The following is a 23,105-nucleotide window of genomic DNA, read 5'->3' as shown; positions in this document are numbered from 1 at the left end:
ATACCTCCCTCTCTCAAAGAAAAAATTTCATATGGGAACCAAATACCTACCTTCAAATCCACAATGTAACTATATAAGAGTTCAGTAAAGAGTCTAGACATTCAAACACACTATTTTGTCATGGGTTTACGGATAATTCCTTTCATAAATGAGATAGTTAATATGCTATATAGTTTGTGACATCATACCCATCCAATTCATCAAATAACTGCATTTCTAAATTTAAAAAAACTGCATTTTGATTTTGCCAAACAGAATCCCACAACTAATTGGACAAACAAGAAAGCAGATGCTGCCTAACGTCTCAAAGCAACATTGAAATGAAACAAAGTCTCTTTAAAGTAAACCCTACATTTATCTCAAACAGGAAAATCATCTAATACAAGAAATAAATCATGTCAAAATCACCAAACAAGTTAACTTGTAATTAATACAACTTTGATGCTAAAGCTCTGAGCAATATTGTTTATAACTGACGAAATTTAAACCAAAGCATGATCAAAGTCAGCATCTAGACACGACCAGCAACTTGATCGAGATCCCGCTGCCCCTGAGATGTAATCTTCCTCCCACTAAAAACATTACAAGAATAAAAAACATTACTGAAATATGCCATCTAATATAACTGAACAAAGAAAATCATGGTGGTGCAAAAAAATAATGTTATCATGCTCTAATTTATCAGGCTTCTCACATATGGAGTATTATATCCCATCTACATAGTCTTTAGGTGCAACTGAAATGTTCAAAATTTTGCAACAAGTAGTCAGAGGCATTCATCTAATATATCATCATAGAAAATAGTACAGGACATTAAAATGAATAAAGATATTAGCATGCTCTACTCTGAATATACCATAAACATTATTTCAGGTGCCCTGAAATGTCTATAAATTACCCTTGTAAAAGATAGTATGTAATGCAGACATCGTAAAAGATGCAGCAACTATCAACTCTTGCTCGTGTAGCCAAGAGATATATTATTTATCGAGATGTAAAACAAGTAATCTCAAAAGGCATTTCAAGTTTGTTTGAACTAGAAATGCCACAATGTGAATTATCATACCATAGAAATAACAGGAGCTTTCAGTGTTCATTTAGAGAACCAAAAAAAAAGTGGGTTAAGTAACCAGGAACACCATCCAGACGGCGAGAACAAAATGACATTATGATGCATGGAATCCTTACCCTTTAGGTTCAATTTCAATGATATTCATCCTCTCCAACTGCTGCAAAATGTGGCGAGCAATTGCCCCACTGCTCTTGCAGAAATGTGGTGGGCGACTTCCATTCCTCTTACGTCCTCCATATATCTTCTGAAAGCCACCTACACCAATGCCCTGTCTCAAGTATATCTTTCTTGCCATTGAAGCTGCAGCAGTTAAATGGAAGACATTAGCATCAAATGAGAACTGATGTGACCAATAATCTCTCCCAGCAACATCAGTGCTATTATGGAGGTTATCATCAGTGTGACATTACCAGCCCTGATGTAGTACCAATCAGGATCATAAGGAGCAAGTTCCTTGAACCTTCCAGTCTTCACAATGTCTGTCCACTCAGGAAGCTCCATCTATCGATAAAATTGGTGAGAGAAATAGAATCAGAATAATTATCAAGGAGGGTTTATCCAAAGTGCAAAAACAGTTGTGCTTCTTTCAGGTGAAGATAGAAGCATATAGAGTACAACTGATATCTCCAGCAAATCACATTGTTGCTTTTTCTGTGTTTCTTGAGTTCTCAATCCTCAGATAATAGCCAACCACAGAAAAATTACTTTAAAAAAACAACTACAGGAACATGACAGAGAATTAGCTTCAAAACCAACTATAAGAGTGGCACATGTTAGATAAGGGGTGGTTCAGAGACATGGAAAAAAAGGACCAAATATACCTACTGCAACAGAAGATTAATAACCATAGGAATATCTGGCATCTGCATCAAATGACAGGAAGTGGAAGAATGAAATACAGAAAATCAACAGTCACCAGTAATGCTTTGACAGAGGATTAAGCTTCTTTACTTAATTACCTAAGCAACTGCAAGTACTTGAAATCACTTGGTTGGGGTCAGCTATACCACAAAGCATTATAACAGAAAGAGTGCATACAAGCAGAAATATTAGCATAAATCACAAAGCAAGCTATGTGAATGCACTAAGATAAACAAATTTGTGATTTTTACACACCATTCAAGCTTTTATATAAATAGATGCCCTTGGCCAAGCTTTACTCTGCCTTGCCTTCTTCTTAGTAAATAAGATAACAGAAAACAAAAATGGAGAAAATAGACTACCTTTTTCATAAACGTTCACGATTTGTTATAGAACCTGGACTTAACCTTCATGCCATCGTCCCTTCTGACACCATTTCCCCTAATATTAGACATTTTTTTGTATCTAATTAAAATAACAATTTAAATTTTCTTTGCAGATTCTATGGACCTCATATATAATTCACAATAGAATTTTCAAAGTCTCACTTCATTATTGGGTAGACCAAATTATACTACACAATAAAAAAAACCCTACTAAAAGACCACTATTACCAAGCTCAATCTACAAAAAGCCTGATTACTCATTCAATTCAAATGCTGCAGCCTAAAAAAACAAAACCAACCCTCATGCACAATGATCTATGCTTAAGGCATTTCCAGTCCAATTGCAAACCCCAATCATAATACATTAAAGAAAAATTTTTGAATCAGCACTCGCAATTCGTAAGTGCTGAGTCCAGAAAATCAAGAAGACAGCAGCTCAGGATCAAACCGTTCCATGTCAAGAAACAGAAAGTCCTCTACGCATTGTTCGACGTCTACATAAAACGCACTACCAAAGCAATCAGATCTACCCGATAGAAAGTAAAAGTGGATCTACGGTAACAAAACCTGATATATAAATCCTAGAAGGATCACGACAAACGATAAAATAACACGATTACGTAGACAGAGTGAGAACACAAGCGGCAGAGGAGGAGAAGATGGATCGGACCTTGCCGGATCTCTTTAGGTGGGCGGAGTAGGCCTTGACGAACTCGTGGGGCGAGACGTCTTTCACGGTCTTGGCCACGGCGTTCTCCATGTTTGTTGTTGCAGTCTCCTCCGTTGCTGCTTTGGGCGCCCAAGACCGAGACGGCGATCCGCGCAAACTAGGGTTTTCGTAATGGCCGATGCGCCCGATTTTATAGCAGCCGAGAATGGATGCGCAATTACTTTACTACCCTCGCTTATCCGAACACTCTTGGGTTGGGCCTCCTGTTAGGCCGTCAGGGTCCAACAGGTCACCCACTCTTGTTAAACAACAATACTACGCCCACTATTCTTTGTTTGCCCATTATGCACCTGCTAGATGATTGGGAAATCAGATGAGTTCGTGTGGGTCCCACTTAGAAACTTGACCAAATCAAGCGCCAATGGGTAAACGAAAAAGTCCTATTAAAATTACTAAGCTTGCTATTGGACAAAAGGGGTATGAAGGCCTGGTAAGTTAGCATAATAATGCTTTTGATATTTATGCCTATTTAGTGATATGATATGAATTGATCTTATTTTTCCCTTGTTATTCCTCAATAAATAAACTAAAAGTAACTAGTAGATCCCGTGAGGAGTACCGTCAAAATTCATTTTAAAGTGTATAATTTAGAAGAAATTATGTAATTAATTTTTATGAAAATAATAAAATTAATTGACCATGAGAATTTGTGTGGTCTGATAATTGGTGGTAAGCTTGACATTTTATTAGGGGGTATAAAATGATAATGAAAATAATATATCATCATATAATATATTTATCGAATAGTATTGGATGATTTTTGTTATATCATAAAACCAACGTACCCTGTTTTCTCTCACCATCACATACGGTGTTTTTCCACCCAATAACCAAACGGGTAGCCGAAGAGGGGAAGTTTCATGCGTAAAACATATTTTTCATCACGTACTTCTTCATCTGACGGCTGAGAATGATTTGATTTCATCACGTAATTAAAAAGCGTAAAATTTTTACGTGACGGAGCAGAGTATAAGGTAGGCCTGAGCAATCACAGACAGAGACGGCAAAAGGTAGCGGCGCGGATCCGGAGAACTCCCAGTGAGACTGAGGAGGAGCGGGAGATTGATCGGTCTAGGGAGATCGAGAGAGAAGGTGAGAGAGGGAAGGAAGGAGTGGTGAATCGAAGGAGATTGAGAGATGGTGGACGAGACGAGGAACCAGATGATGCAGAACCTCTTCGGCGAGCAGTCGGAGGACGAGGAGGAAGAAGAGGAGGAGGTCGATTCCGAGCAGCACGACGCCGCCAACCACTCCGATTACCAATCGGTATCCCTCTTTATCTTTCAACGAACAAAAAAAGAGGGTTGGAAATTTCCCTTTGATTTAGGTTATATTCTTCGTCTCCCTTATTTTTGCCCTAATTTCTGATGTTTCGGAGTCCATGACTGGTATCTTATCCGAATTTAAAGTGTGAGAAGGGTACCTGATTGCAATGAAGCATTTTCTTCAGCTTCTTGTCGTGGTTAAGGAATTAGGGTTATAGAATCGAAGTGTTATTTGTTTTTGTCGTTTTCAATTGTTTACGGAAAAGGTTAAATTTTGGAATTTGTTTTGTTAACGCATGTTCTGATTGTAGAAATAACGTAATTTAAGATAGAAGCAAGTCCGCGTCTTCTTTATTCGTTTTGGCGATAAATAGATGAACTCTGTAGGGGTTGTAGGCCCGTGGACCTGTTCCTTTTGTGTATTTTTGTTTCGAAGGAAGTTGTTCTGTGAAAAAACGTAAGGATAAATGGGTAAGGGTCTTTGTAAGATGGACCGTTCCTTTATGGTTAAACTGTGACTTCTAATTTTCTTATGATATCAAGAAATCGAATTAGAAGAATGACATCTAATGTTTCATAATAATAATAAAAAAGACTTTCACAAGGCTTTTTGCGTGCAGCGTAATTAATGATGTTTTTGTGTATGTTTCTCAGAATCATTGAACTTTAGTATCTGCTGTATTGTTCTTTATTTTGGTTGTTGTTTGAACGGTTCAGAATCTTTGAATTTGAGGATCAACTATGTTCTTTGTTTCTGTTGTTGTTTGAATTGGTCGAATATTATTTTCTGGATTGTTTGATCCAATGGCATATGGTATAATCTAATGTACTTGAATGTGCTATATAATGTTGCAATGCTAAAGTTTGAAACAGTGAATATTTTACACTAAAGTGATCCTATCTGGCATTGAATATTAGATGTCTTCTGAGCCATTGTTTTGCTCGCTGTTATTGTTACTTTTGGAACCTTGCTTGGTTAATCAGTGTTTTTCTCATCAACGTCCCTTTTTGTGTGTTTCAGGATGAAGGGGAAGGTGAGGCTGAAAATGATGAAGGTGAAGGTGAAGGTGAAGGTGAGGGTGAGGGTGAGGGTGAGGGTGAAGGTGAAGGTGAAATTGAGGGTCAAGGAGAGGTTGAAGTGGAAAGTGAAGCTGAAGCATATGATGTTGATCTTGAGCAAGGGGAGAGTGATGGGGAAAGGGTTCAGAGTTCTGCCGAAAGAGAAGTCAGTGACCAGAAGATGGAAAGTGAACCCAAAGATGCTGAGAGTGAGGAGGAGGGTTATGGGCAACGGGTAGTTACTAGCCGGAGAAGAGAAGTGGTGGCTAGTGAGTCTGAAGAATCTGAAGGTAATCGTTATGCTGATCATGAAGATGAAGAGATGGACTCCGATCAACCTCGGAAGCCAAGGTGAAATTTCAATGAGTTGTGTTTCCACTCACATGTTCCATGATTAGATCCAAGTCATTAGTCAAATAGTATGGTATTTGTTATAGTAAAGTAAGTCATTCGTCAAATGGTGAGATACTTGTTATAGACTTATTGTAATTCCAAGTTAGTAGTCAACTAGTGAGATACTTGTTATAGTTATCCATTGCTTAAATTCTTGTTGAACAAAAAACTTCTACTATAATGGTAAAATGTATGCTTATTTTGAGTTATTGTGTTCTGACTTTGTTAAGTGCACTACTCAGCAAATAAGATTTAGCACTATCTCGAGGATGACTTTGACGTTTTCTATAAGTCCGTTTTGAATGTTTTCAAACAGTTCATTTTGATGGGTTCTCTGGCCAAGCATCTATAATGGATTCTTTGTGACTGATGTTATAGGAATAGTGCTTTTTGTAGTTCAGGCATCTTCTTCCAGCTGTTAAAGTTCAATTCCCAAGTAACAATGACATAATCGTGTTCAGGTTTGCAATAGAAGGGGAAACCTTATATGCTCATGCATTATCACTTAATTCCACTTTACTTTTGTTCTATAGTATTGGTTAGCTTGTTTTCTTTACATAACTCTGTTTGGGACGCTTCAATTTCATGTGCTGGTAATTTCTCCACATTTATGACAGGCTGACGAGTGAGCAAAAAGACAATGAAGTTGTTCGTGATGTATTTGGAGATTCTGATGAGGATGAACCAGCTGAATATGGTGGTCAAGATGAAATTGAGGATGATTTACATGTGAGACTGTTACACAATCGCTATTTGCTTTCTTCCTACAAAGGGAAATGTTTGTTAGGGTTCTTCAAATTTAATTAATTGAAATAGGTTATCTAAGACATTTCTCTGGTCTATGTTGTTAGGTAATGTATGTTTTCATGTCCAAACAGGGACTAAATTGCTTGGCATAGAAGATACTGTTAATGGTTAGTTCATCCAGCCAATGGAATATGGAGATAGAATTCTGACTTACATACTTGAACTGGAAAGGGTAGTGGTGGACACCTTTAATAGACACCCAAATTACACAAACCATGTGGTTGACCTGAGATTAGATTGTAACAGAAAAATGCCTTTGTTAAAAGGTTTTGTGCTCTTGTTATCTGTGAACTTTAAGAAGATGGGGTTTTTTTATTGTGTGATAGATTTACAGTATGAACCAGATGTAGCATTTGCTGAACTAAGAGTAAAAAAATGTAAGATTGTCAGGAAAAATTATCTATACGATTTACATTCTTAGCAAATATCTGAGGACTATTATGTAGAAGTCGATTTGTGTACAACATTGCAGTATGCAAATTGCTTCTTACTTGAATTATTTATCCTATATAAAATTGTAAATGTGGTTGCTCTTTCTATACTAGTTTTGTTTGTTACAATCACAGAAAATATATGTGTATATGTTTTTCTTCTGTGCCAGAGATCTCCTGCGGAGGAGGAAACAAACTACGAGAGAGATTTAAGACCAGAAGATATAGTGCCCGATGAAGATATGCAGTATGCATCAGAGGATGAGAATTTTGAAGAAAAACCTAAAGATAAACCAGTTGGCCCTCCACTGGATTTGGAGGTTCCATTACGAGCTCCACCAGGTCGACCTGATAGAGTGAGCAATTTTGCTTGCTAATTTTTTTAATTTATATTACGGCAGCTACTTCCTCTACATACCTCTTCTCTTAAGTTTGTACACCATATTGTATGCAATGACTTATGGAAATGGTTGTGGTTTATCCTTTTGTACTTACTCAAGCCTTTTATCTTCTTTTCCTGTGTCTGGTCTGATGAGTTTCTGGTCAAAGATCACCCTGTAGGGCTACTCATAACCATTTCTTTTTTTATTTCTCATGAATTATCATTTGTTGACGTATTGTGTTTACAAACCTGCATTGCCAACTTCATAACTATTTAGAATTGGAAAACTAGAGTCGGTAACTTTGCTTCCCTTGTAGACTTGTTGTCTAAACAGAAGTAAATAATATTTCTTTCTTGAGAATAGAGTCACATGGATTTATTGAATGAAAATGACATTTGTTGTTCTGCCAATGTATGGATGATCTGTTATATGGTTCTATAACTTCTGTGATTTTTATAGCATAACAGCATGTCTTTTCTAAGAGAAGGCTTTTTCTTTTCAGATGAACGTCATTAAAGTGTCTAACATTATGAATATTGATCCAAAGCCCTTTGATCCTAAGACATTCGTGGAAGAAGATGTTTTTGTGACTGATGAATCTGGTGTGAAGAAGCGGATTCGTCTGGAGGACAATATTGTCCGCTGGAGAGCAGTCAAGAATCGTGATGGCACAGTCTCTGTAAGTAATGATTTCATCTGAATTATATTGACTTCTGTATTTCCTTAATTTGTTAATATTTCAAGGTTCCAGTTGTAGTTTATTTGTAAAAAGATATAATCTTGTATACATCAGTAATTTGATTGCTGCCTTTGTGGCATTGAACGTTTGCCATCTATGGTCATCTACTTGTCAAGTGATCTGTTGAAACAATGGTATTTATAGCTTTCTTTGTGGCCTTGGCCTTTTGCTATTTGTTTCTACTGGCTAGCTACATGCAGCTTTTATTCCCCTCATTCTCCTTGGTGTTTAGAATAATTGTATTAACGTACTGGTTTAAAAAATATATGAAAATTTATAGATTGATATTTAACTTGTAATTTAAGTTTTGGATCGTAGTAGTCACCTTCTTACATGTTAAGATATCGAGTGATTCATTATTAAGGTTTTGAATTAAGAATTATGAGGATCTCTGCTGAACTGAATGTAGTTATTAGTAGTGAATACTAAGGATATACATGAAAAGTTGGAATTGGGACTATGTTTTTCTTTTGCCCTTTTTTGTTCTTTGTTTTGTTCCTTGGCATCACTGAAGATTTTCCCAGTTTTCTTTGATCAACTACAATTTTTTTTTATATCATATATTTTGGTGTTAGATGTCTTTCTTGTGTGTTTTTATGATCCTTCTTTTATTTTTTGAATTTTGAATTCATTGGTATGCTTTGAAGATCTGAGGGCCTCAAAAGTAGTATGGATCTTTTTTATTCAGTGGATTAGCAACCAAGTAGAGAAGTTTTGACACTAACAGAACTTGTTATCTATTCTGGCTTATTTTAGTTCATATATCTAACAATTTTATGCTTTCCTTTTCAGTATGAAAGCAATGCACGGTTTGTGAGATGGAAAGATGGAAGCCTACAGTTATTAATTGGGAATGAAGTTCTTGATATATCAGTGCATGATGCACGTCAGGATCAAAGCCACCTATTTCTTCGTCATGGAAAGGTGCAGAATTTGCAGATTTATTTCTAATCCTGAATCTTGTCATATCTGCAGTTTTATTTCTTTGTTCCCATGATTTTTAATCTTAGCTACAATTCTTAGCCTAAGTTACATATGGGTGATGCAGGGAATTTTGCAATCTCAAGGGAGGCTTTTACGAAAGATGAAGTTTATGCCATCTTCATTATTGTCAAAGTCCCATCGTTTATTAACTGCTCTTGTTGATTCACGTCATAAGAAAGTTTATAAGGTGAAGAACTGTATTACAGAAATTGATCCAGAGAAAGAGAAGGAAGCAAAAGAAAGGGTAAAAACACAGCATCTGCTCATTTTTTTAATATAATCAAACTTTTTTTTTTAATATAATCAAACATCATGGCACTATGGTAACCCATGGATGACTTGATTAATTACATTAGTAACTAATGCACAATTTTCTGTTGGACATATCTTATTGCTTTGAGCCTCCTGCTAGACTGGTTATTTGCTTATACTTAGTTGAATAATTGCAGGTTGAAGGTCAAACTATTAGAGCCAATGAACTTCTTCACAGAAAAAGGGAAAAAGTGAATCGCAAATATGCGCAACCTGTCCATAGAGGGCGAAGACAACTTTCTCCAGGGTTTTTGGAGGATGCACTTGATGAGGTCTGTGTTTATTACAAAAATTGACTGACTGCATATTAACATGGGTAAAGCTGCCTAAAAATTTCCAAAGATACTGGCTTATTTTGTTTCGTTTGCTTTAAGATATCATAGAATGCTAGCTTGTTATAAGTTATATCTTAATAATTCTGTCCTCCTCGATTTGAGAGCTGGAACCTCCAAAGGATTTGAAGCCAAGACATTTCTTCCTGAGGAATATAAAATAAAATGCATGTCATCTCTTGATTGTTTACTTGGCAAATGTGCTGGGCAATTTTTCTTATCTTGCTTTGCTTTGCTCCCTACTTAATTATTTTGTCGTTTGTGGCATATTGTTTACGAGTCTTTGGTAGTTACTGCTTATGCGTGTTCTTCCCCTTTAAGGACGTTTGTGGCCTTCCTAGTCCTTGCTTGGTGGAGCATAGATGGACATATGGATTTATCATTGTTTCATTGTTTATGAATCTTTAGTGGTTACTGCTTATGTGTGATTTCCCCCTGTAAAGGCATTTGTGGCCTTCTAGTCTTTGGTGGAGCATAGATGGCCATATGGATTTATCATTGTTTTGCTCATTGGATTTGGTAACTTACAAACATTTGGTTTTCCATCAGAGAAAATGTTTACAAGAGCTCTTTTACACAACTTTTAATTTTTGAAAGTAGGAATTTATACTTCTATTCTCTTTAAAAACAACTTTTGACTCTTTTGGGCCTCATGATCAATCAATGATCATGACAACATTGATGACTGTTCCATCTTCAAATCTTCCAACTAGTTAATGGCCACCAAATTTTTAAATATGGGAAACAGTAGTGATAACTATTTGGTCCTTAGTTGGCATTCAACTCTTTACATGTTTTATGCAATTTGATGAACTGAGTTATGGTTACATGTCTTGTCATTTACTGCAGGAAATAATTGTTCCATACTTAAGTTCGCATTTCTTGATTGCAGGAAGATGAGGCAGATGACTATTACAGTTCTCATCGGGCTTCAGCTCGAAATCGTTTTGAGGAAGATTTGGAAGCAGAAGCAAGGGCTGAGAGACGCATAATCAATGCAAAGAAGGTTGCTCCAATTAAGGTTATAATTACCATACTGATACTAGGTTTAATAATTTGTCAGACTGATGCAGTTTTAAGATAACAAGGGGTATATGGAGTTGTACTGCCCAGTGTCACCAAAAGAATTATATAAAAAGGTCAACATACCAGACAATACTAAGTTGTATGCTTTCTCGCTGGTACTTGGCCAGACTGGTTATCAGTATGTACTGTTCCCATGGTATCTTGAAAAAACCAGGAGTCCAGTAACACTTTTATAGATAAATTATTTATCAGTCTTTTCTCTTTGACCTGATATTTCCAATTATTGTATGGTTCAACAGTCAAATTCACATAGGAATGTCCAACACAAGCCATCTGTGTCTGCTGCTCGCCCACTGAGGCGTCCACTTGAGGAATACTCTGAGAGCGACAGGGAGGAATCTGAGTATGAAAGTGATGGTGAGGAGGTTGATCGTTCCCCACCACATGCAAGGGAAGATGAGCCAGACCATGAAGATGAATATGAAGAAGATGCTGATGAAGCTGCTGATGCAATATCTCCATCGGAGGAAGATGAAGATGAGGTATAGTTGTTAACTTCACCTGCAGCCTCGTTTCTTTCGTATATATAATAATGAGTTCTTACAGTGGCTGGATGTGGTTTCATGCTGATGGTTTTAGCTTGATTAACTTGATGTCTTTATTTCTCAATTTTGCCACTAGATGTATCAACTTTGTTTGGTTAGTATTATGAGTTTTAGAATATGGTTAAACTAGTTGAAGATAAGAATCACACTTGCCATGTATATGCAATAACATTGTAAAGAGATGGCTTTTAGAAATCGATTGGTGTGAAATGGGATAAAATGTCCTTGAAGTAGTTAATGACTGAAGAAGTCCTGAATAGATGTGGTCACAGTTAACAAATAAAAGCTGTTTGTGAAATCACATAAGTTTACTTGAAAGACTTTCGGAAGAAGATTGGCATAAATTGGGTTAAAGTGTCACTAAAATATTTTGACTGAAGAAATCTTGATTATATGTTATAGTTAAGAAATAATCTCAGTATGAAATCACATAAGTTGACTTGAAAGATGTGGAGTTTATGTTGGCCAGGATGTTCAAGGTTTTGGTTGTATGCTAAGATTAACAAGCAAAACCATGAGTTGCTACTTTTTGGTTGTATGCTAAGTGTGCTTCTTAAAAAAAAGGGCAGATCAGGACTACAAGTATGTTAACTAAAAATTCTAATATTGAAAATGTGTAGTTAAAAAAATATCTCGGGTGGAACTTAGAAGTTCAATTTATAAGAAAATGTGTTCACATTAATGAAGCTTTTCAATCTTAACAGAGGAAACAAATTAAGCTGGCTCAGGTTACATGAGTTTCTTAGTTCAAAATCGGTTTATTTTGATGCATATATATGGTCCTTATTGATGTGGACCAAGGCTGAATCAGTAGAAATTGGTTAGCATCAGCTAGAATAGATTGAATTCAATTTGAAGTCGTTGAATTTGTCCAATTTTGACCAATTTGATAGCTTTGAAAGAGGAAAAAGTAGCAAAAGGATGGTAGGAGAAGAAGAGGAAAGCCCACATGGAAGAAAGAAAGAGTGATTTGTGACTATTATGTTTGCTGTTTGTAGCAACCATTGCTTTTGACATCTATTAGCATTCTTGTAATATCCATGGTCCATTGTAGCACAAGAAAGTAAAGGATTTAAGGAAAAGAAAGGAGAGAATTTAAAGGTGGCTTGAACCGTGAAAGGACAAAGGGAATGCATCAAAGAGAAGGGGCATGTCATGGTAATTGTGATTAATCCCATTTCCATGGCCGCTTCTCCCTTCAAGTCAAGTTCTCTCTGTTTGTCTTTGTGCTATCTACACTTCACCTGCAATGCGATTTAAAAGCATGGGGTGCACATTAGTGACATTGCTATTCCTCAAAGCTACAAAGTTTTTTGGTCTTTTCTGTGATGTATGCATAATAATCATTTTTTGTTTCTATACATGAGATGAATAGATATTTATTGTTTAATAAACATGTCAGTTATATTTAAATAAATTATTCTCTTATTTCATCATAATTTTAAAGATAATTTTATACCTTCTATATTCTGATTTCACAGATTAATATTCGAGAAGTTAGATATCTTATGAAAAATGAAGGTTAAATAATGTTTGGTTATATACTTTTTAATCATCAAACGGTATTTTTCATTGCTAATGTTTGTTATTTTTAGGATCTTTTTGTAGTTTTTATTTCTAAAATATGTTCTCGATTGAAACAATCCTGCCTATCCAATCCGACTGATCCTGTCGACCTAGATTGTATCACCCCTATCCTGTCCCAATCTATATTTTGCTGACTATGTTTGTACTACAATTGCCAGTTGCTTACAGTTGTACCAAATAGTAGTTGGATGAGTTTTTGCATGAGAACTGCTGAATTAGATTTCCATCCATTAAGTGATATGGTATGTTGAATATATTTTTTAAACATTCAGTTAGTCGTAAGAACTTCATGCAGGAGTCAGTTTTCCTTTTACAGTTTAGGATTGCCAAAATTTTTACAGTTTAATTGAACTTAGTAGCATCATGATTTAGTTTAATGAACTTGAATTCGACATGTTAGAAAGATGGCTGGACCATACGCCTGTAGTGTGAAAATGTACATCATCCGGACTGAGCTGTATTTTAAGTGGCTATATGTGACTTGGCTATATATAAGTCTAAATGAACTTGTTGGAAAATGGACTTATCTGGATTATAGCCGAGTGACATTTTTTTTGGGAATATAATGATTCAAGCGACTTATTTGTCCTTTCCTATATTTTTGAAACGTTTTTGCTCTCTTTACCTACTCCAGGAGCCAAGGGGGAAAACGGGAAGCAGTACTCTGAAACGCAAGGAGTTCGACTCAGATGGGGAATCTCCTCCGAGGAAGATGACATCGGTCAATCGACGAAAGGCGATTGTGTTTGATAGTGATGAGGACTGAGTTCTGTGTATTCCGTATTGAATCTCCACGAAAGGACTTGCTAGCTTACATTACATGCACGAGTACACTCTGTTGACATCAATATTTTTCCAAGAACAAGACATGCTAGCATAAATCCAACGCATTTGAAATGTTTCACAAGCATGCATTTTTCTAGTTGCAAAGAAGGAAGACATCTTGAACAAGGGAGAGAAGAGTCTGCCTATTTGTGCTACTATCTAATTCAGTATTCCTGTCGCGTTGCCATTATCAGGGATTCTTGGAGCCAAATTGGTGCAAGTGATTCTGTTCCTGGACATGGATTAAGGTGATTTATTACGTACCCTTATTTGTATTGTATCAAGTGATTAATCTCTTTCACCGCCAAATACTTTCTTTGTTACCTGACTGCCATATGGAACGCGGGTGACACGGCAGATCGACTACGGCACCTGCGTGTATCAAGTGAACCGGGAATGAGTTGGGTTGGCGAACCGGCGTGTGTGATCTGTGAACCAAAAAATCCTTCCCTCTGCAGTTTATCCGGTACGCTTTCCTGCGGTTTTCCCAATAAGCAATAAAAGGTTGCATGAACAGACAATGGTAGGAGAGTTCGGAAATACAAAAAGAACTCACAATGTCCAATAACGCAAAAGCCAGACGATTCTAACATGCAACAACTGTTGCCTGCTAATTCCTATAGAAATGCATGCCATCACAAGAATGCCGACGGCAGGGTGTCGACGACGATGTGCCGAAGTGGGTGAGCCACTTCACCACCTCCTGCATGCTTAACAAACTCAGCAGGAGTGAAGAAGCTGCCATGGCACACGCACACGATCTTTACTTCCTCCCCTTTCCTGTATTTGTACAGAAACCCTTCGATCCTTCTGCCATTAGGTCCATCTCCCCTGGTGGACACACAAGGCATTCTTTCGACCATGTTCCTCCCAGCCTTTTCTCGCACCCTGTCGTCCAATGCTCCTTCTGTAGCCTTCCTTGATTGGCCCTCTTCCCCGGTGACACCGGCAACATGTTTTCCTACTGCCGCGGCTGTCGTATGATCAGATACTGCCTTGTGACTGCCTTGCTCGGGTGACAGCAACGCAGCAGTCATGGGACTCCCGACCCGGGGACTGTTTCTTGATCCTGAGACACAGGTCATAGATTGTAATGGGATCTTCTAGCTTGGGTTTGGATGGCATGGCAAGAAAACAATACATCTTTTGAGGAACAGCATGAGAAGTTGATGACATGCCAATTCTGGATGTTCTTGGTCAAATGCCAATGCTGCATCCAATTAGCTAGACATCGAGTGGCATTTGTCCTTTAGGCTATTTTGCAGATGCTACTAAATTGTTATTTAATGTCAGTCAAACATGATTTATGATTTTATATTCTCAACATTAAACGAACTAAACAGTCATTTCCGGCAAAATATTACCCCCCCCCCCCCCCCCCCCCCAAAAAAAAAAAAAAAGATTCAGCAATTAGAAGGCATTGTGGTCGAGATTTCTCACCTTGTTTTGGTTGGCTCTCGACGTCAGAAACGCTTGAGCAGCTACTTCCTTGTGATCCGATCGAGCCTTGCGATACCAGCCCGAAGCGTCTCGGTGCCTCCGTTGCTTGAGCGGCTGCTCTGCCGGCTCCGGCTATCCACAACGGAAGCCCGTGAGGGGCGACCCGGTTCCTCGACCCTGCGGTTTCCTCGTCAAAGATGTCGCCTTTCCGGTTTGCGATCCTGGATTTGGAGCTCAACTTCTCGGATCTCCTCCGCTTCGCCTCCAACCGCTTCAAGCTCTGCAACTCCTTCCTCTTCCGGAGCTCCTCCTGGGCCTCCGCCTGCAGGGAGCACGTCCTCGCGAGCGGAGGAACCATGGCGAGGTCGCGCTCCACGGGCAACGTCGAGATCGATGAGGACCGGACGAGCCGCTTCTCCTTGGGTTCCACGCCGAAGCGTCCGCCCAAGGAGAGACCGAGGCTGAGCTCGATCTCCCCCGACCCTCCTCCCTCCGTCCCTTCCCCCTGTCCGCCGCCGCCAGCTCCGAATCCCCTCAACAAGTCCTTCTGGTAGCCCTCTGCCCGAACAGAGAGCTTCTCTTCCATCGCCAAGCCACACGAACCACTCGCAAAATCCAATTTTTATCTCACGGTTCTAAAATTTACGAGCAAAACTCGCGGAAGCCATGAGAGGGAGGAAGGCAGACAAGAAAACTTGGATCTTTAGTAGGCGGAAGGATCTTAAAGCTCAAAAACCCTCGTAAAAGGAATCGAGCCACACAAAAAGACTACCAAGAAACGGCTTTTATCCCACCGAGACGACGGATCTTGTTATCGCTGGTGATCAGAACAAAAATTTGCGGAAGAATTCGGAGAAGGACGCGGTACGCCATGAGAGGAAGGGAGCCGAGAAAAGAATCAGGTTTTTGGAAGGCGAAAGAATCAATTTGCTCCCTTAAACTCTCGTACAAATATTAGGAAGTAGAGTTGCAAGATTTGGAGCGAAGATCTCGAGGGGAAACCATTTATAATCCGCCCATGTGGATGCAGGAGAGGAGGGAGATGAAAGCCTGCAGAGAGGGAGAGAGACAGAGACAGAGAGGACGGCGTGGAATTATCTTTCAATGCCTAAATCGCCCTTAATCATCTTTGACGCGACGATCGTCTCCTGCTATATCGTACGTGTCGAGCACTGACACGATCGATCGTGTCGAAAGGGTGCGTCGCGCCGCACCGAGATGGCCGGCGGCACGATGGGAAAAACTGTACCATGGCTCGTGTCGCTGTCGGATGGACACGTGTCGGACAGGGCGTGGTTTTATCAGGGACAAATAGAGGTACCGACACCTGTCCGGCACACGTCTTTGGTTCCACCAGTGCTTCGCCTACCCAAACGTCGTCGACCCGCTTTCGGAACCACGAAGACTAGTCGGGCCCACCTTAAATCTATTACGAGTAGTTGGCAGGTGGGCGGCGTAGTAGCTCATTACGAGTAGCAAAAGGAATTTTTTTTGTCTCCGTTCGTCGTGGGGAGCACCGTGGGCGATGGAACAGCCGGCGACCCTACGCCCACCTTTTAACTTAAAAGAACAGATCCTGTTCACCTACCACACCAGGCGACGGTGTCGTCCAAGGACTCTTCTTTGGGCCCAGCGTCAATGGTCAATCACGTGGGCTGTGTTTTGACACGTCATATCCGGCCCCGGCTGCCAGTGGGGGACGCGTCTCTCCCCTGTTAATGTCGTCGGTCCAATAGTACACTGCTTTATATACCGGCTCGCCTAGTACCCTCCTCCCAGACCCATGCTGTGAGCCGAGAGGAGACGTATGGACTACTCTTCAGGTCCCACACGGCCTTCCCGATGGTACGTGCGTAGCGGAACAAGGCAGGGTATAAAATCTGTGTATCGTTAGGACCAGCGTGGGTGGAAGGCCCAACGCCACGTCCGGTGTTTGCCTGCTTTACAGAAAAACGACCAACCATTACTTTCTCACCCGCGCGTCTCCGAACGGCCCACCCCTCTTTCTTTTCTGGAACTTTTCGGTGGGCCCCTTGTGGTCTCCACAGCCCTTTCTCCAATCACAAGCAAGCGAGGCGCGTTCGTCGCTAACCACGGAGCCAAATGCCGGTCAGTGCAACGTGGCGAACCGTCACTGGTCGAAAGTTGCGGCCATTAGAATGGCCCACCGCGTCAGCGACCAGTGAGCACCTCTGGGTCGGCTTGACATCAGCGAGGGCGACAGTTTCGGCCGGCGGGATCTTCTTAGGATAGCCCTGTCGGAAGCGCCAACTAGCTCGCCTGACCGACGATACACGTGTCGAGCGATGAAAACACAACTGCCCACGGCCACGTGCAGAGTAAGTGGCGCAAATATGACCATTAGATTCGGCCGTGCTAAAAGGCAAAACTTAACTAAATTATCCTTAGATGGCTAACCAAATTAGAATTATTACCAAATGAATTAATTTATATTTTTTAATAATGCTTGAAAAGCAAAATCGATGGCCATCAACATAATATTCGTTCCCAACTCAAACCAAACACGACATTTGAGTTCTAATGCATTTACAAGCAAGGGGATGGTTCAAAATATACATTCGAGGTATTCCAAGAAGAAAAATCCCAACACTTGAAACTTATTTATATAAATAATAATAATAATAATAATAATAATAATAATATCAAATCAATGAAAAGAACTATAACTTCAATATAAGAACATTTCCTTTTTCTAATTTCATCCTTCGTGACCAACCACATGGTTGGGCTTCTACGAAAAAAAATTATCATGATTGAAGAATTTACAAAGGAAAATTAATCAGTTGTCAATAATATACATTATTTATTGAAACAAGTATGGTAATTTATCTTAGTTGTAAAGGGGAGAAGAAAGAAAATGATATGCCTCTTCACTAATTTTTTTGAAGTGAAGAAAAAAAATTATCAGTTGAATACCTTCAATGATCGATACCATCTAATAAGACTGAGACCCTTAAAAAGAAATAGGAAAGAAATTTATCGAGTTGTGATTTATTGTCAACATGAGAGCTCGAGAAGTCCTTCAACTTCTCAAGAGATATAGATGATCTTCTCATCGAGATTGTTTGAGGGCGATTCGAGTGCCGGTCATGAATGTAAAAGCTACATTTTTTTTTTATATCGATAAAAATATAGAATAATAATTGGAATCAGAATCGAAATATCATATATTTGATCCATAAAATCGTGTGTATATATAATGTAAATATTTATGTTCGTTGCGAAACTCAAAATATAAATTAATTTTGTTACTCTCTTATCATTAATATAAAATACTATTAACACACTAAATAATACTAATGCCATCAAAGGATTATATATTTTTATAAAATTGATAATTTTACATATACTTTTTTTTTGTTAAAAATATTAAAAGATATTTTAATTTTAATATTTTTTATAGTCATTAATATGAACAATAGTTATTAAACTAAATTAATTTAACAAAAACAATGGCACATGTGAGGATTTAACCAAAGGGATATAAATATAAGAATCATATCATTTGTTCTCTTATTGTGCATCAAGATATAAAGTTATTTGTTTAAGATATTGACAATTATTATTTATGTTTAAAGATAATAAAATGATACTCTAATTACTTTTTTTCATCTTAGGCAATGCATAATGGACGTATCACTTGTAAAGATAAAATATAATTATATTAGTTGTCTTCTCATCTCTAATTATAATTGATGTTGTCGTTATCTTGAACGAATGTATTATATACAAAGAGAATATTTTATATTTTTTTATCTCAAACAAATATATCATGAATGTGTTTGATTCTTTTTTATCTTAATAGAATAGATTAGACTACTTTAGTCACATTTGATGCTTCATATATTCTTTTTATCCTATATGAATGTATCACTCTCAAATGGAATATTTTGGGCACATTAGATGCTTCGAATATCTTTGTATTTTAGGCATACACATTATGCACAAATAAGATATATTTTTATCAATGTTGGATGATTTAGATAAATTTTTTGTTCTGAGCAGATGCATCATATGGAAAGATATACTTTGGTTACATTATATGTATTTATTTTTTTATTATAAGTAAAGTGAATATATCATAAGATACTTTGCGAAAACATGTGCTTTCTAAGTTACTAATTATGGGTGATTAGTGTAGTAGTAAAAGGGAGAAAGAGAACAAAGTTTAATACTTGAATGAGAGGAATAAAATCTCACTTTATTATCATTATTATTTTTTATTAAAGGAGGGCTTTGGCTATGGCTCGACCATTGATGGCCTAATCTGACCTAAGCCCGAACACTATTGCCCTAATCTGATTTAAGCTCGGACAATGACGTGAGCTAATGAAAACCAATTGTTGTGTTTGTTCATCTTTTACTTGTATAAAATAAGACTCATCTCATGTTCATGTAAAGACAATTGAAGTCAAACCAAATTACTTTTATTATGTGAAAGAGATTGCGATTTACAAGGAAGCTAAGGTAACATGTTGAGTCTCGATTAATTGAAAATAATAATAATATTATTATTATTAGTATCAACGTTAGAACTAAAGCTAAAATGATAGGGTTCATTTATGTGTCTATTAAATAGGCTTTAAAGTCAAAATCAAAGTTAATATCAATTATCATAATTGATATAAAAATACATATTTGTATCATTTTAATTATATATATATATATATATTGTTTTACATTCTCATTTTATTTTATATTTTGTATGTTGGGTTCATAAGTATTAAAGTGTGTTACAATAGATAATATCATTCATTTATTGAAAAATGTTTAATCATATTATTTAGTATTTTATAGGGGGATTGGGGTTTATTACATATCATTTATTTATTCAAAAAAAGGAAAAAAAACAAAAGCCAATGACAAGCGACTCCACTGGGGATCGAACCCAGAATCTCTGGTTCCGTAGACCAGCGCCTTATCCATTGGGCCATGGAGTCGATATTGGTGATCGGCTAATTTTATTTTATATATTCTAATTAAAGCTTAGGGTATGTAGTTCCATTCCACCACTAGTCTAATGACGCGTGTACTGCTGAGGATTGCTCCTCCTCGACCACTGCCGAAATATCCACTCCAACGAGAGGCCGATCGCCTCTGATAGCATCCAGAGAGAGAGAGAGAGAGAGAGAGAGGAGCATCCATGGAAGCTGTGGGGATCTGCAGCAGCAGAATGATGTTCTCATCTTCTCCTGCCATACCTCGCTGCCCTCTCTTCATCAAGTCGATGGCCACCCCGAAGCCCGGAACCAGAGTTTCAGCCACCAGGAGGGTGAGCAGCTCAATCATCTCGAAGCGGATAATAGAATCTGAAGAATGATTTCTTTTTATGCTCTACTTTATTCTGTTCCACTGCTATTTTGTTGAATTCGTGGTTTATAATGCTTCATTTGTGATTTAAGGTTTGACCGATACAGGTAGCATATATAATTAGGAGAGTTTATGGTTCCTTTAGTGTCATGTACTCGATTCGTGTACTGTAAGTCCAGCAAGCAAGTCTCCCATAACTAAAATACTTACTAGATTCAGTCAATCTATCTTTGTATCATATCAATGTTTATCGGAATAGAATGTAATTGTTTTCTGTTAAAGTCATTTGATTTACATACACTTGCTTCATCATGATGCCTGTGAATAACCCTTTATCTCTCTTTAACTTGTGATATCCAAGGTATTTGATGATTTAGCTTCCTTTTTCCTACAAGATATATTTTTGGATTACTGGTCATCCAATCCAACATGGTAAGGGAGTATGTTGTGAGTCTAAATCTTATATCTATCCTCTTCATTTCGTCTGATGTTTAATTAATGCTTGTCACTGGTGTTCTTCTCTCTAGTTAGCTTGCACCTTACCTTTGAGATCTAATCTGACTTGCCTATAAGATGTTAGAGTTCAGCGTACATGGTGCTCTTTCCTTGACAGTCACCTAATCCAAATCATGCTCATGTTTAGATGACCTGCACTTTCCTTGACAGTCACCTAATCCAAATCATGCTCATGTTTAGATGACCTGCACTTTGGTCCACATAATCATAAGCAAAAGGCCTTCATCAAATAAATAGGTGTATCTCATTTGCCAAAGTTTTGGTGTGAGTTCATCTGAATTGTGACCGACTGCAAAAGTAATTCATTTTTGTCTCCTAGAAATTAACTTGTAGTCTCTTTTCCATATACAACATAAAAGTGTTGATTCAAGTTGCACAATGTTGTAAGCATTTGTTCTACTGATCATGCAGCTACTTTCTTTTGATCTTTTGCTACTGAGATCATATGAATATTAGCCGACCGAAAAAAGTATCAATTCGCAATGCAGGGATCAACAGTGTTCCCTTTAGGTGAGCCAGGCCCAAGACAAATGAACAACAATGGTTCAGAACCCATCAAGCTGCTGACAAATGTGGAGAAGCTTAGACTCCTGACTAAGGCAGAGAAAGCAGGATTACTCACTGCAGCTGAGAACTTTGGTCTCTCACTCTCGACGGTGGAGAGGTTGGGCCTCCTCTCAAAGGCAGAGGAACTCGGAGTTCTTTCTGCGGCAACAGACCCTGCAACCCCTGGAACACTCCTGAGCATAAGCCTGGCACTGCTTGTCCTGGGTCCTGTTTGTGTATTTGTTGTGCCTGAGCAGTATCCATGGGAAGTGGCCTTGCAGATCATTGTAGCTTTGGTCTGTGTGGTTGGTGGATCAGCAGCATTTGCTGCATCAAATTTTGTATCCAACTTGCAGAAATCCAATTAAGATTCACTCAGAATGAAGATTTAAGTGTCATTGGAACTACTAGTTTTGCTATCCATCGTTGTGTCTGATGAACTTTCCTGTTTGTCTCAAATTGTATTTTGTTGACTTTCTTATAATAAAAGGCAGGCAAATTGTATAAACGCCATTCTCAATTGATACCGTGTTGCAGTTCCTTATCTCAAATTGTGTATTGTTTACTTCTCCAAAAGAGAAAAAGGCAGGCAAACTGTGAAGATGTCAAATCCCATATGATTTCTGGTTGAAGAATTGTCATTAGTATTAGACTGCATAAGAAGTATTGTCATTAGTGAGATGGAATTGTTCTAATTAATATTTTCAATGGAAAAGCAATTACATATTCTTTCTTGCTTTTATTTGGGATAATTACGTATTATCCCCTTAGCTATCTTTAGTATTCTAGTCCTTGCACCTTAAAAAGTTACATTTGCGTTTTTATAGTTACGAAAATAAAACATCTAAGTCAATTTATCCAAACGCCATCGGTTTTACTAACGGAAACACAAAGACAAAAAGTAAAAAAATAATTTTAACATTCCAATTGATGGTGGCAGAGAATATTAGTGGTGGCTAATGAGATATTGTTGGGGGTCGTGGGTGGTTGTTGTGGATGTCGACGTAATTGTTGAGCGGTGAAAGGGTCGTCGATGTAAATGCTGAGTGACCCTTTTGTCGCTTTGTATTTGTATCAACGTTGTTGCAATTATCGAGGGGCGAAAGGGCCACTCAGCATCTGCATCGATGATCCTTTCATCGCTCGATAATTACATTGGCGCCAACACAAATGCAAAGTGACATCACTCAACAATTGCGTCAGCGTCGATGCAAATGTAAAGCGGCCCTCACCTCTCATTGTCACTCTTCTTATCTATAACAATCGCCCATAGCCCTAATGACGCTATCATCTGTTACCATAAATTGAAACATTATAATTATTTTTTATCATTTATTTTTATATTTTCATTAGTAAAATTGATGATGTTATGTTAAATAAATCTAGATGGTTCACTTTTATAATTATAGATATATACATTTTAAAGCGTAGAAATCAGGATATATAATTAACCCCTCTTATTTCAATTTTCATAT

The 23,105-nt window shown here is 38.0% G+C and overlaps 4 protein-coding genes and 1 non-coding gene across 9 annotated transcripts; 2 read left to right on the top strand and 3 right to left on the bottom strand.

Moving 5' to 3' along the window:
- Positions 1 to 315: 315 nt before the first annotated feature.
- On the bottom strand, positions 316 to 3,169 carry LOC135622833 (small ribosomal subunit protein eS19-like). The gene is made up of 4 exons (XM_065125057.1): positions 2,990 to 3,169; positions 1,483 to 1,573; positions 1,189 to 1,372; positions 316 to 572 (listed from the first exon to the last, which is right to left on the bottom strand). The coding sequence occupies exons 1-4, from the start codon at positions 3,077 to 3,079 to the stop codon at positions 512 to 514; spliced, it is 426 nt and encodes a 141-aa protein (XP_064981129.1). The 5' UTR covers positions 3,080 to 3,169; the 3' UTR covers positions 316 to 511.
- An 873-nt stretch (positions 3,170 to 4,042) lies between these two features.
- LOC135622831 (protein LEO1 homolog) lies at positions 4,043 to 13,882 on the top strand. Of its 5 annotated transcripts, none has more exons than XM_065125055.1 (12): positions 4,043 to 4,315; positions 5,336 to 5,375; positions 5,424 to 5,724; positions 6,384 to 6,495; positions 7,175 to 7,360; positions 7,890 to 8,066; positions 8,919 to 9,050; positions 9,175 to 9,354; positions 9,560 to 9,694; positions 10,647 to 10,775; positions 11,080 to 11,322; positions 13,607 to 13,882. In XM_065125055.1, the coding sequence occupies exons 1-12, from the start codon at positions 4,187 to 4,189 to the stop codon at positions 13,736 to 13,738; spliced, it is 1,896 nt and encodes a 631-aa protein (XP_064981127.1). In that variant the 5' UTR covers positions 4,043 to 4,186; the 3' UTR covers positions 13,739 to 13,882. The 5 variants fall into 5 exon arrangements, with proteins under 5 accessions (XP_064981127.1, XP_064981126.1, XP_064981124.1 ...); XM_065125054.1 differs by having other exon boundaries at positions 5,336 to 5,381; XM_065125052.1 differs by having other exon boundaries at positions 5,336 to 5,387.
- Positions 13,883 to 14,337: 455 nt separating this feature from the next.
- Positions 14,338 to 16,367, bottom strand: LOC135622832 (ninja-family protein AFP3-like). Its single transcript, XM_065125056.1, has 2 exons — positions 15,238 to 16,367; positions 14,338 to 14,866 (listed from the first exon to the last, which is right to left on the bottom strand). The coding sequence occupies exons 1-2, from the start codon at positions 15,821 to 15,823 to the stop codon at positions 14,433 to 14,435; spliced, it is 1,020 nt and encodes a 339-aa protein (XP_064981128.1). The 5' UTR covers positions 15,824 to 16,367; the 3' UTR covers positions 14,338 to 14,432.
- A 3,758-nt stretch (positions 16,368 to 20,125) lies between these two features.
- TRNAR-ACG (transfer RNA arginine (anticodon ACG)) lies at positions 20,126 to 20,198 on the bottom strand. Its single transcript has one exon. It is a non-coding gene; the product is annotated as a tRNA-Arg (tRNA).
- A 131-nt stretch (positions 20,199 to 20,329) lies between these two features.
- LOC135622830 (uncharacterized) lies at positions 20,330 to 22,150 on the top strand. Its single transcript, XM_065125049.1, has 2 exons — positions 20,330 to 20,530; positions 21,573 to 22,150. The coding sequence occupies exons 1-2, from the start codon at positions 20,402 to 20,404 to the stop codon at positions 21,996 to 21,998; spliced, it is 555 nt and encodes a 184-aa protein (XP_064981121.1). The 5' UTR covers positions 20,330 to 20,401; the 3' UTR covers positions 21,999 to 22,150.
- Positions 22,151 to 23,105: the final 955 nt, after the last annotated feature.

This window comes from Musa acuminata, chromosome BXJ2-9, assembly GCF_036884655.1.
Source record: "Musa acuminata AAA Group cultivar baxijiao chromosome BXJ2-9, Cavendish_Baxijiao_AAA, whole genome shotgun sequence".
Taxonomy (NCBI): domain Eukaryota; kingdom Viridiplantae; phylum Streptophyta; class Magnoliopsida; order Zingiberales; family Musaceae; genus Musa; species Musa acuminata.
Note: the sequence above shows the minus strand (reverse complement) of the source record. Positions and strands in the feature narration are given on the sequence as shown.

Coding starts and splice junctions, on each gene's coding strand:
- LOC135622831 (XM_065125050.1), top strand. CDS start 4,187: ATGGTGGACGAGACGAGGAACCAGATGATGCAGAACCTCTTCGGCGAG. Junction 8,067..8,918: donor ATCGTGATGGCACAGTCTCT/GTAAGTAATGAT, acceptor TTTCCTTTTCAG/TATGAAAGCAATGCACGGTT. Junction 9,695..10,646: donor TGGAGGATGCACTTGATGAG/GTCTGTGTTTAT, acceptor TCTTGATTGCAG/GAAGATGAGGCAGATGACTA.
- LOC135622830 (XM_065125049.1), top strand. CDS start 20,402: ATGGAAGCTGTGGGGATCTGCAGCAGCAGAATGATGTTCTCATCTTCT. Junction 20,531..21,572: donor GAGTTTCAGCCACCAGGAGG/GTGAGCAGCTCA, acceptor TTCGCAATGCAG/GGATCAACAGTGTTCCCTTT.
- LOC135622832 (XM_065125056.1), bottom strand. CDS start 15,823: ATGGAAGAGAAGCTCTCTGTTCGGGCAGAGGGCTACCAGAAGGACTTG. Junction 14,867..15,237: donor CGAGAGCCAACCAAAACAAG/GTGAGAAATCTC, acceptor CCTGTGTCTCAG/GATCAAGAAACAGTCCCCGG.
- LOC135622833 (XM_065125057.1), bottom strand. CDS start 3,079: ATGGAGAACGCCGTGGCCAAGACCGTGAAAGACGTCTCGCCCCACGAG. Junction 1,373..1,482: donor TTGGTACTACATCAGGGCTG/GTAATGTCACAC, acceptor TAACTGCTGCAG/CTTCAATGGCAAGAAAGATA. Junction 573..1,188: donor ATTGAAATTGAACCTAAAGG/GTAAGGATTCCA, acceptor TAATGTTTTTAG/TGGGAGGAAGATTACATCTC.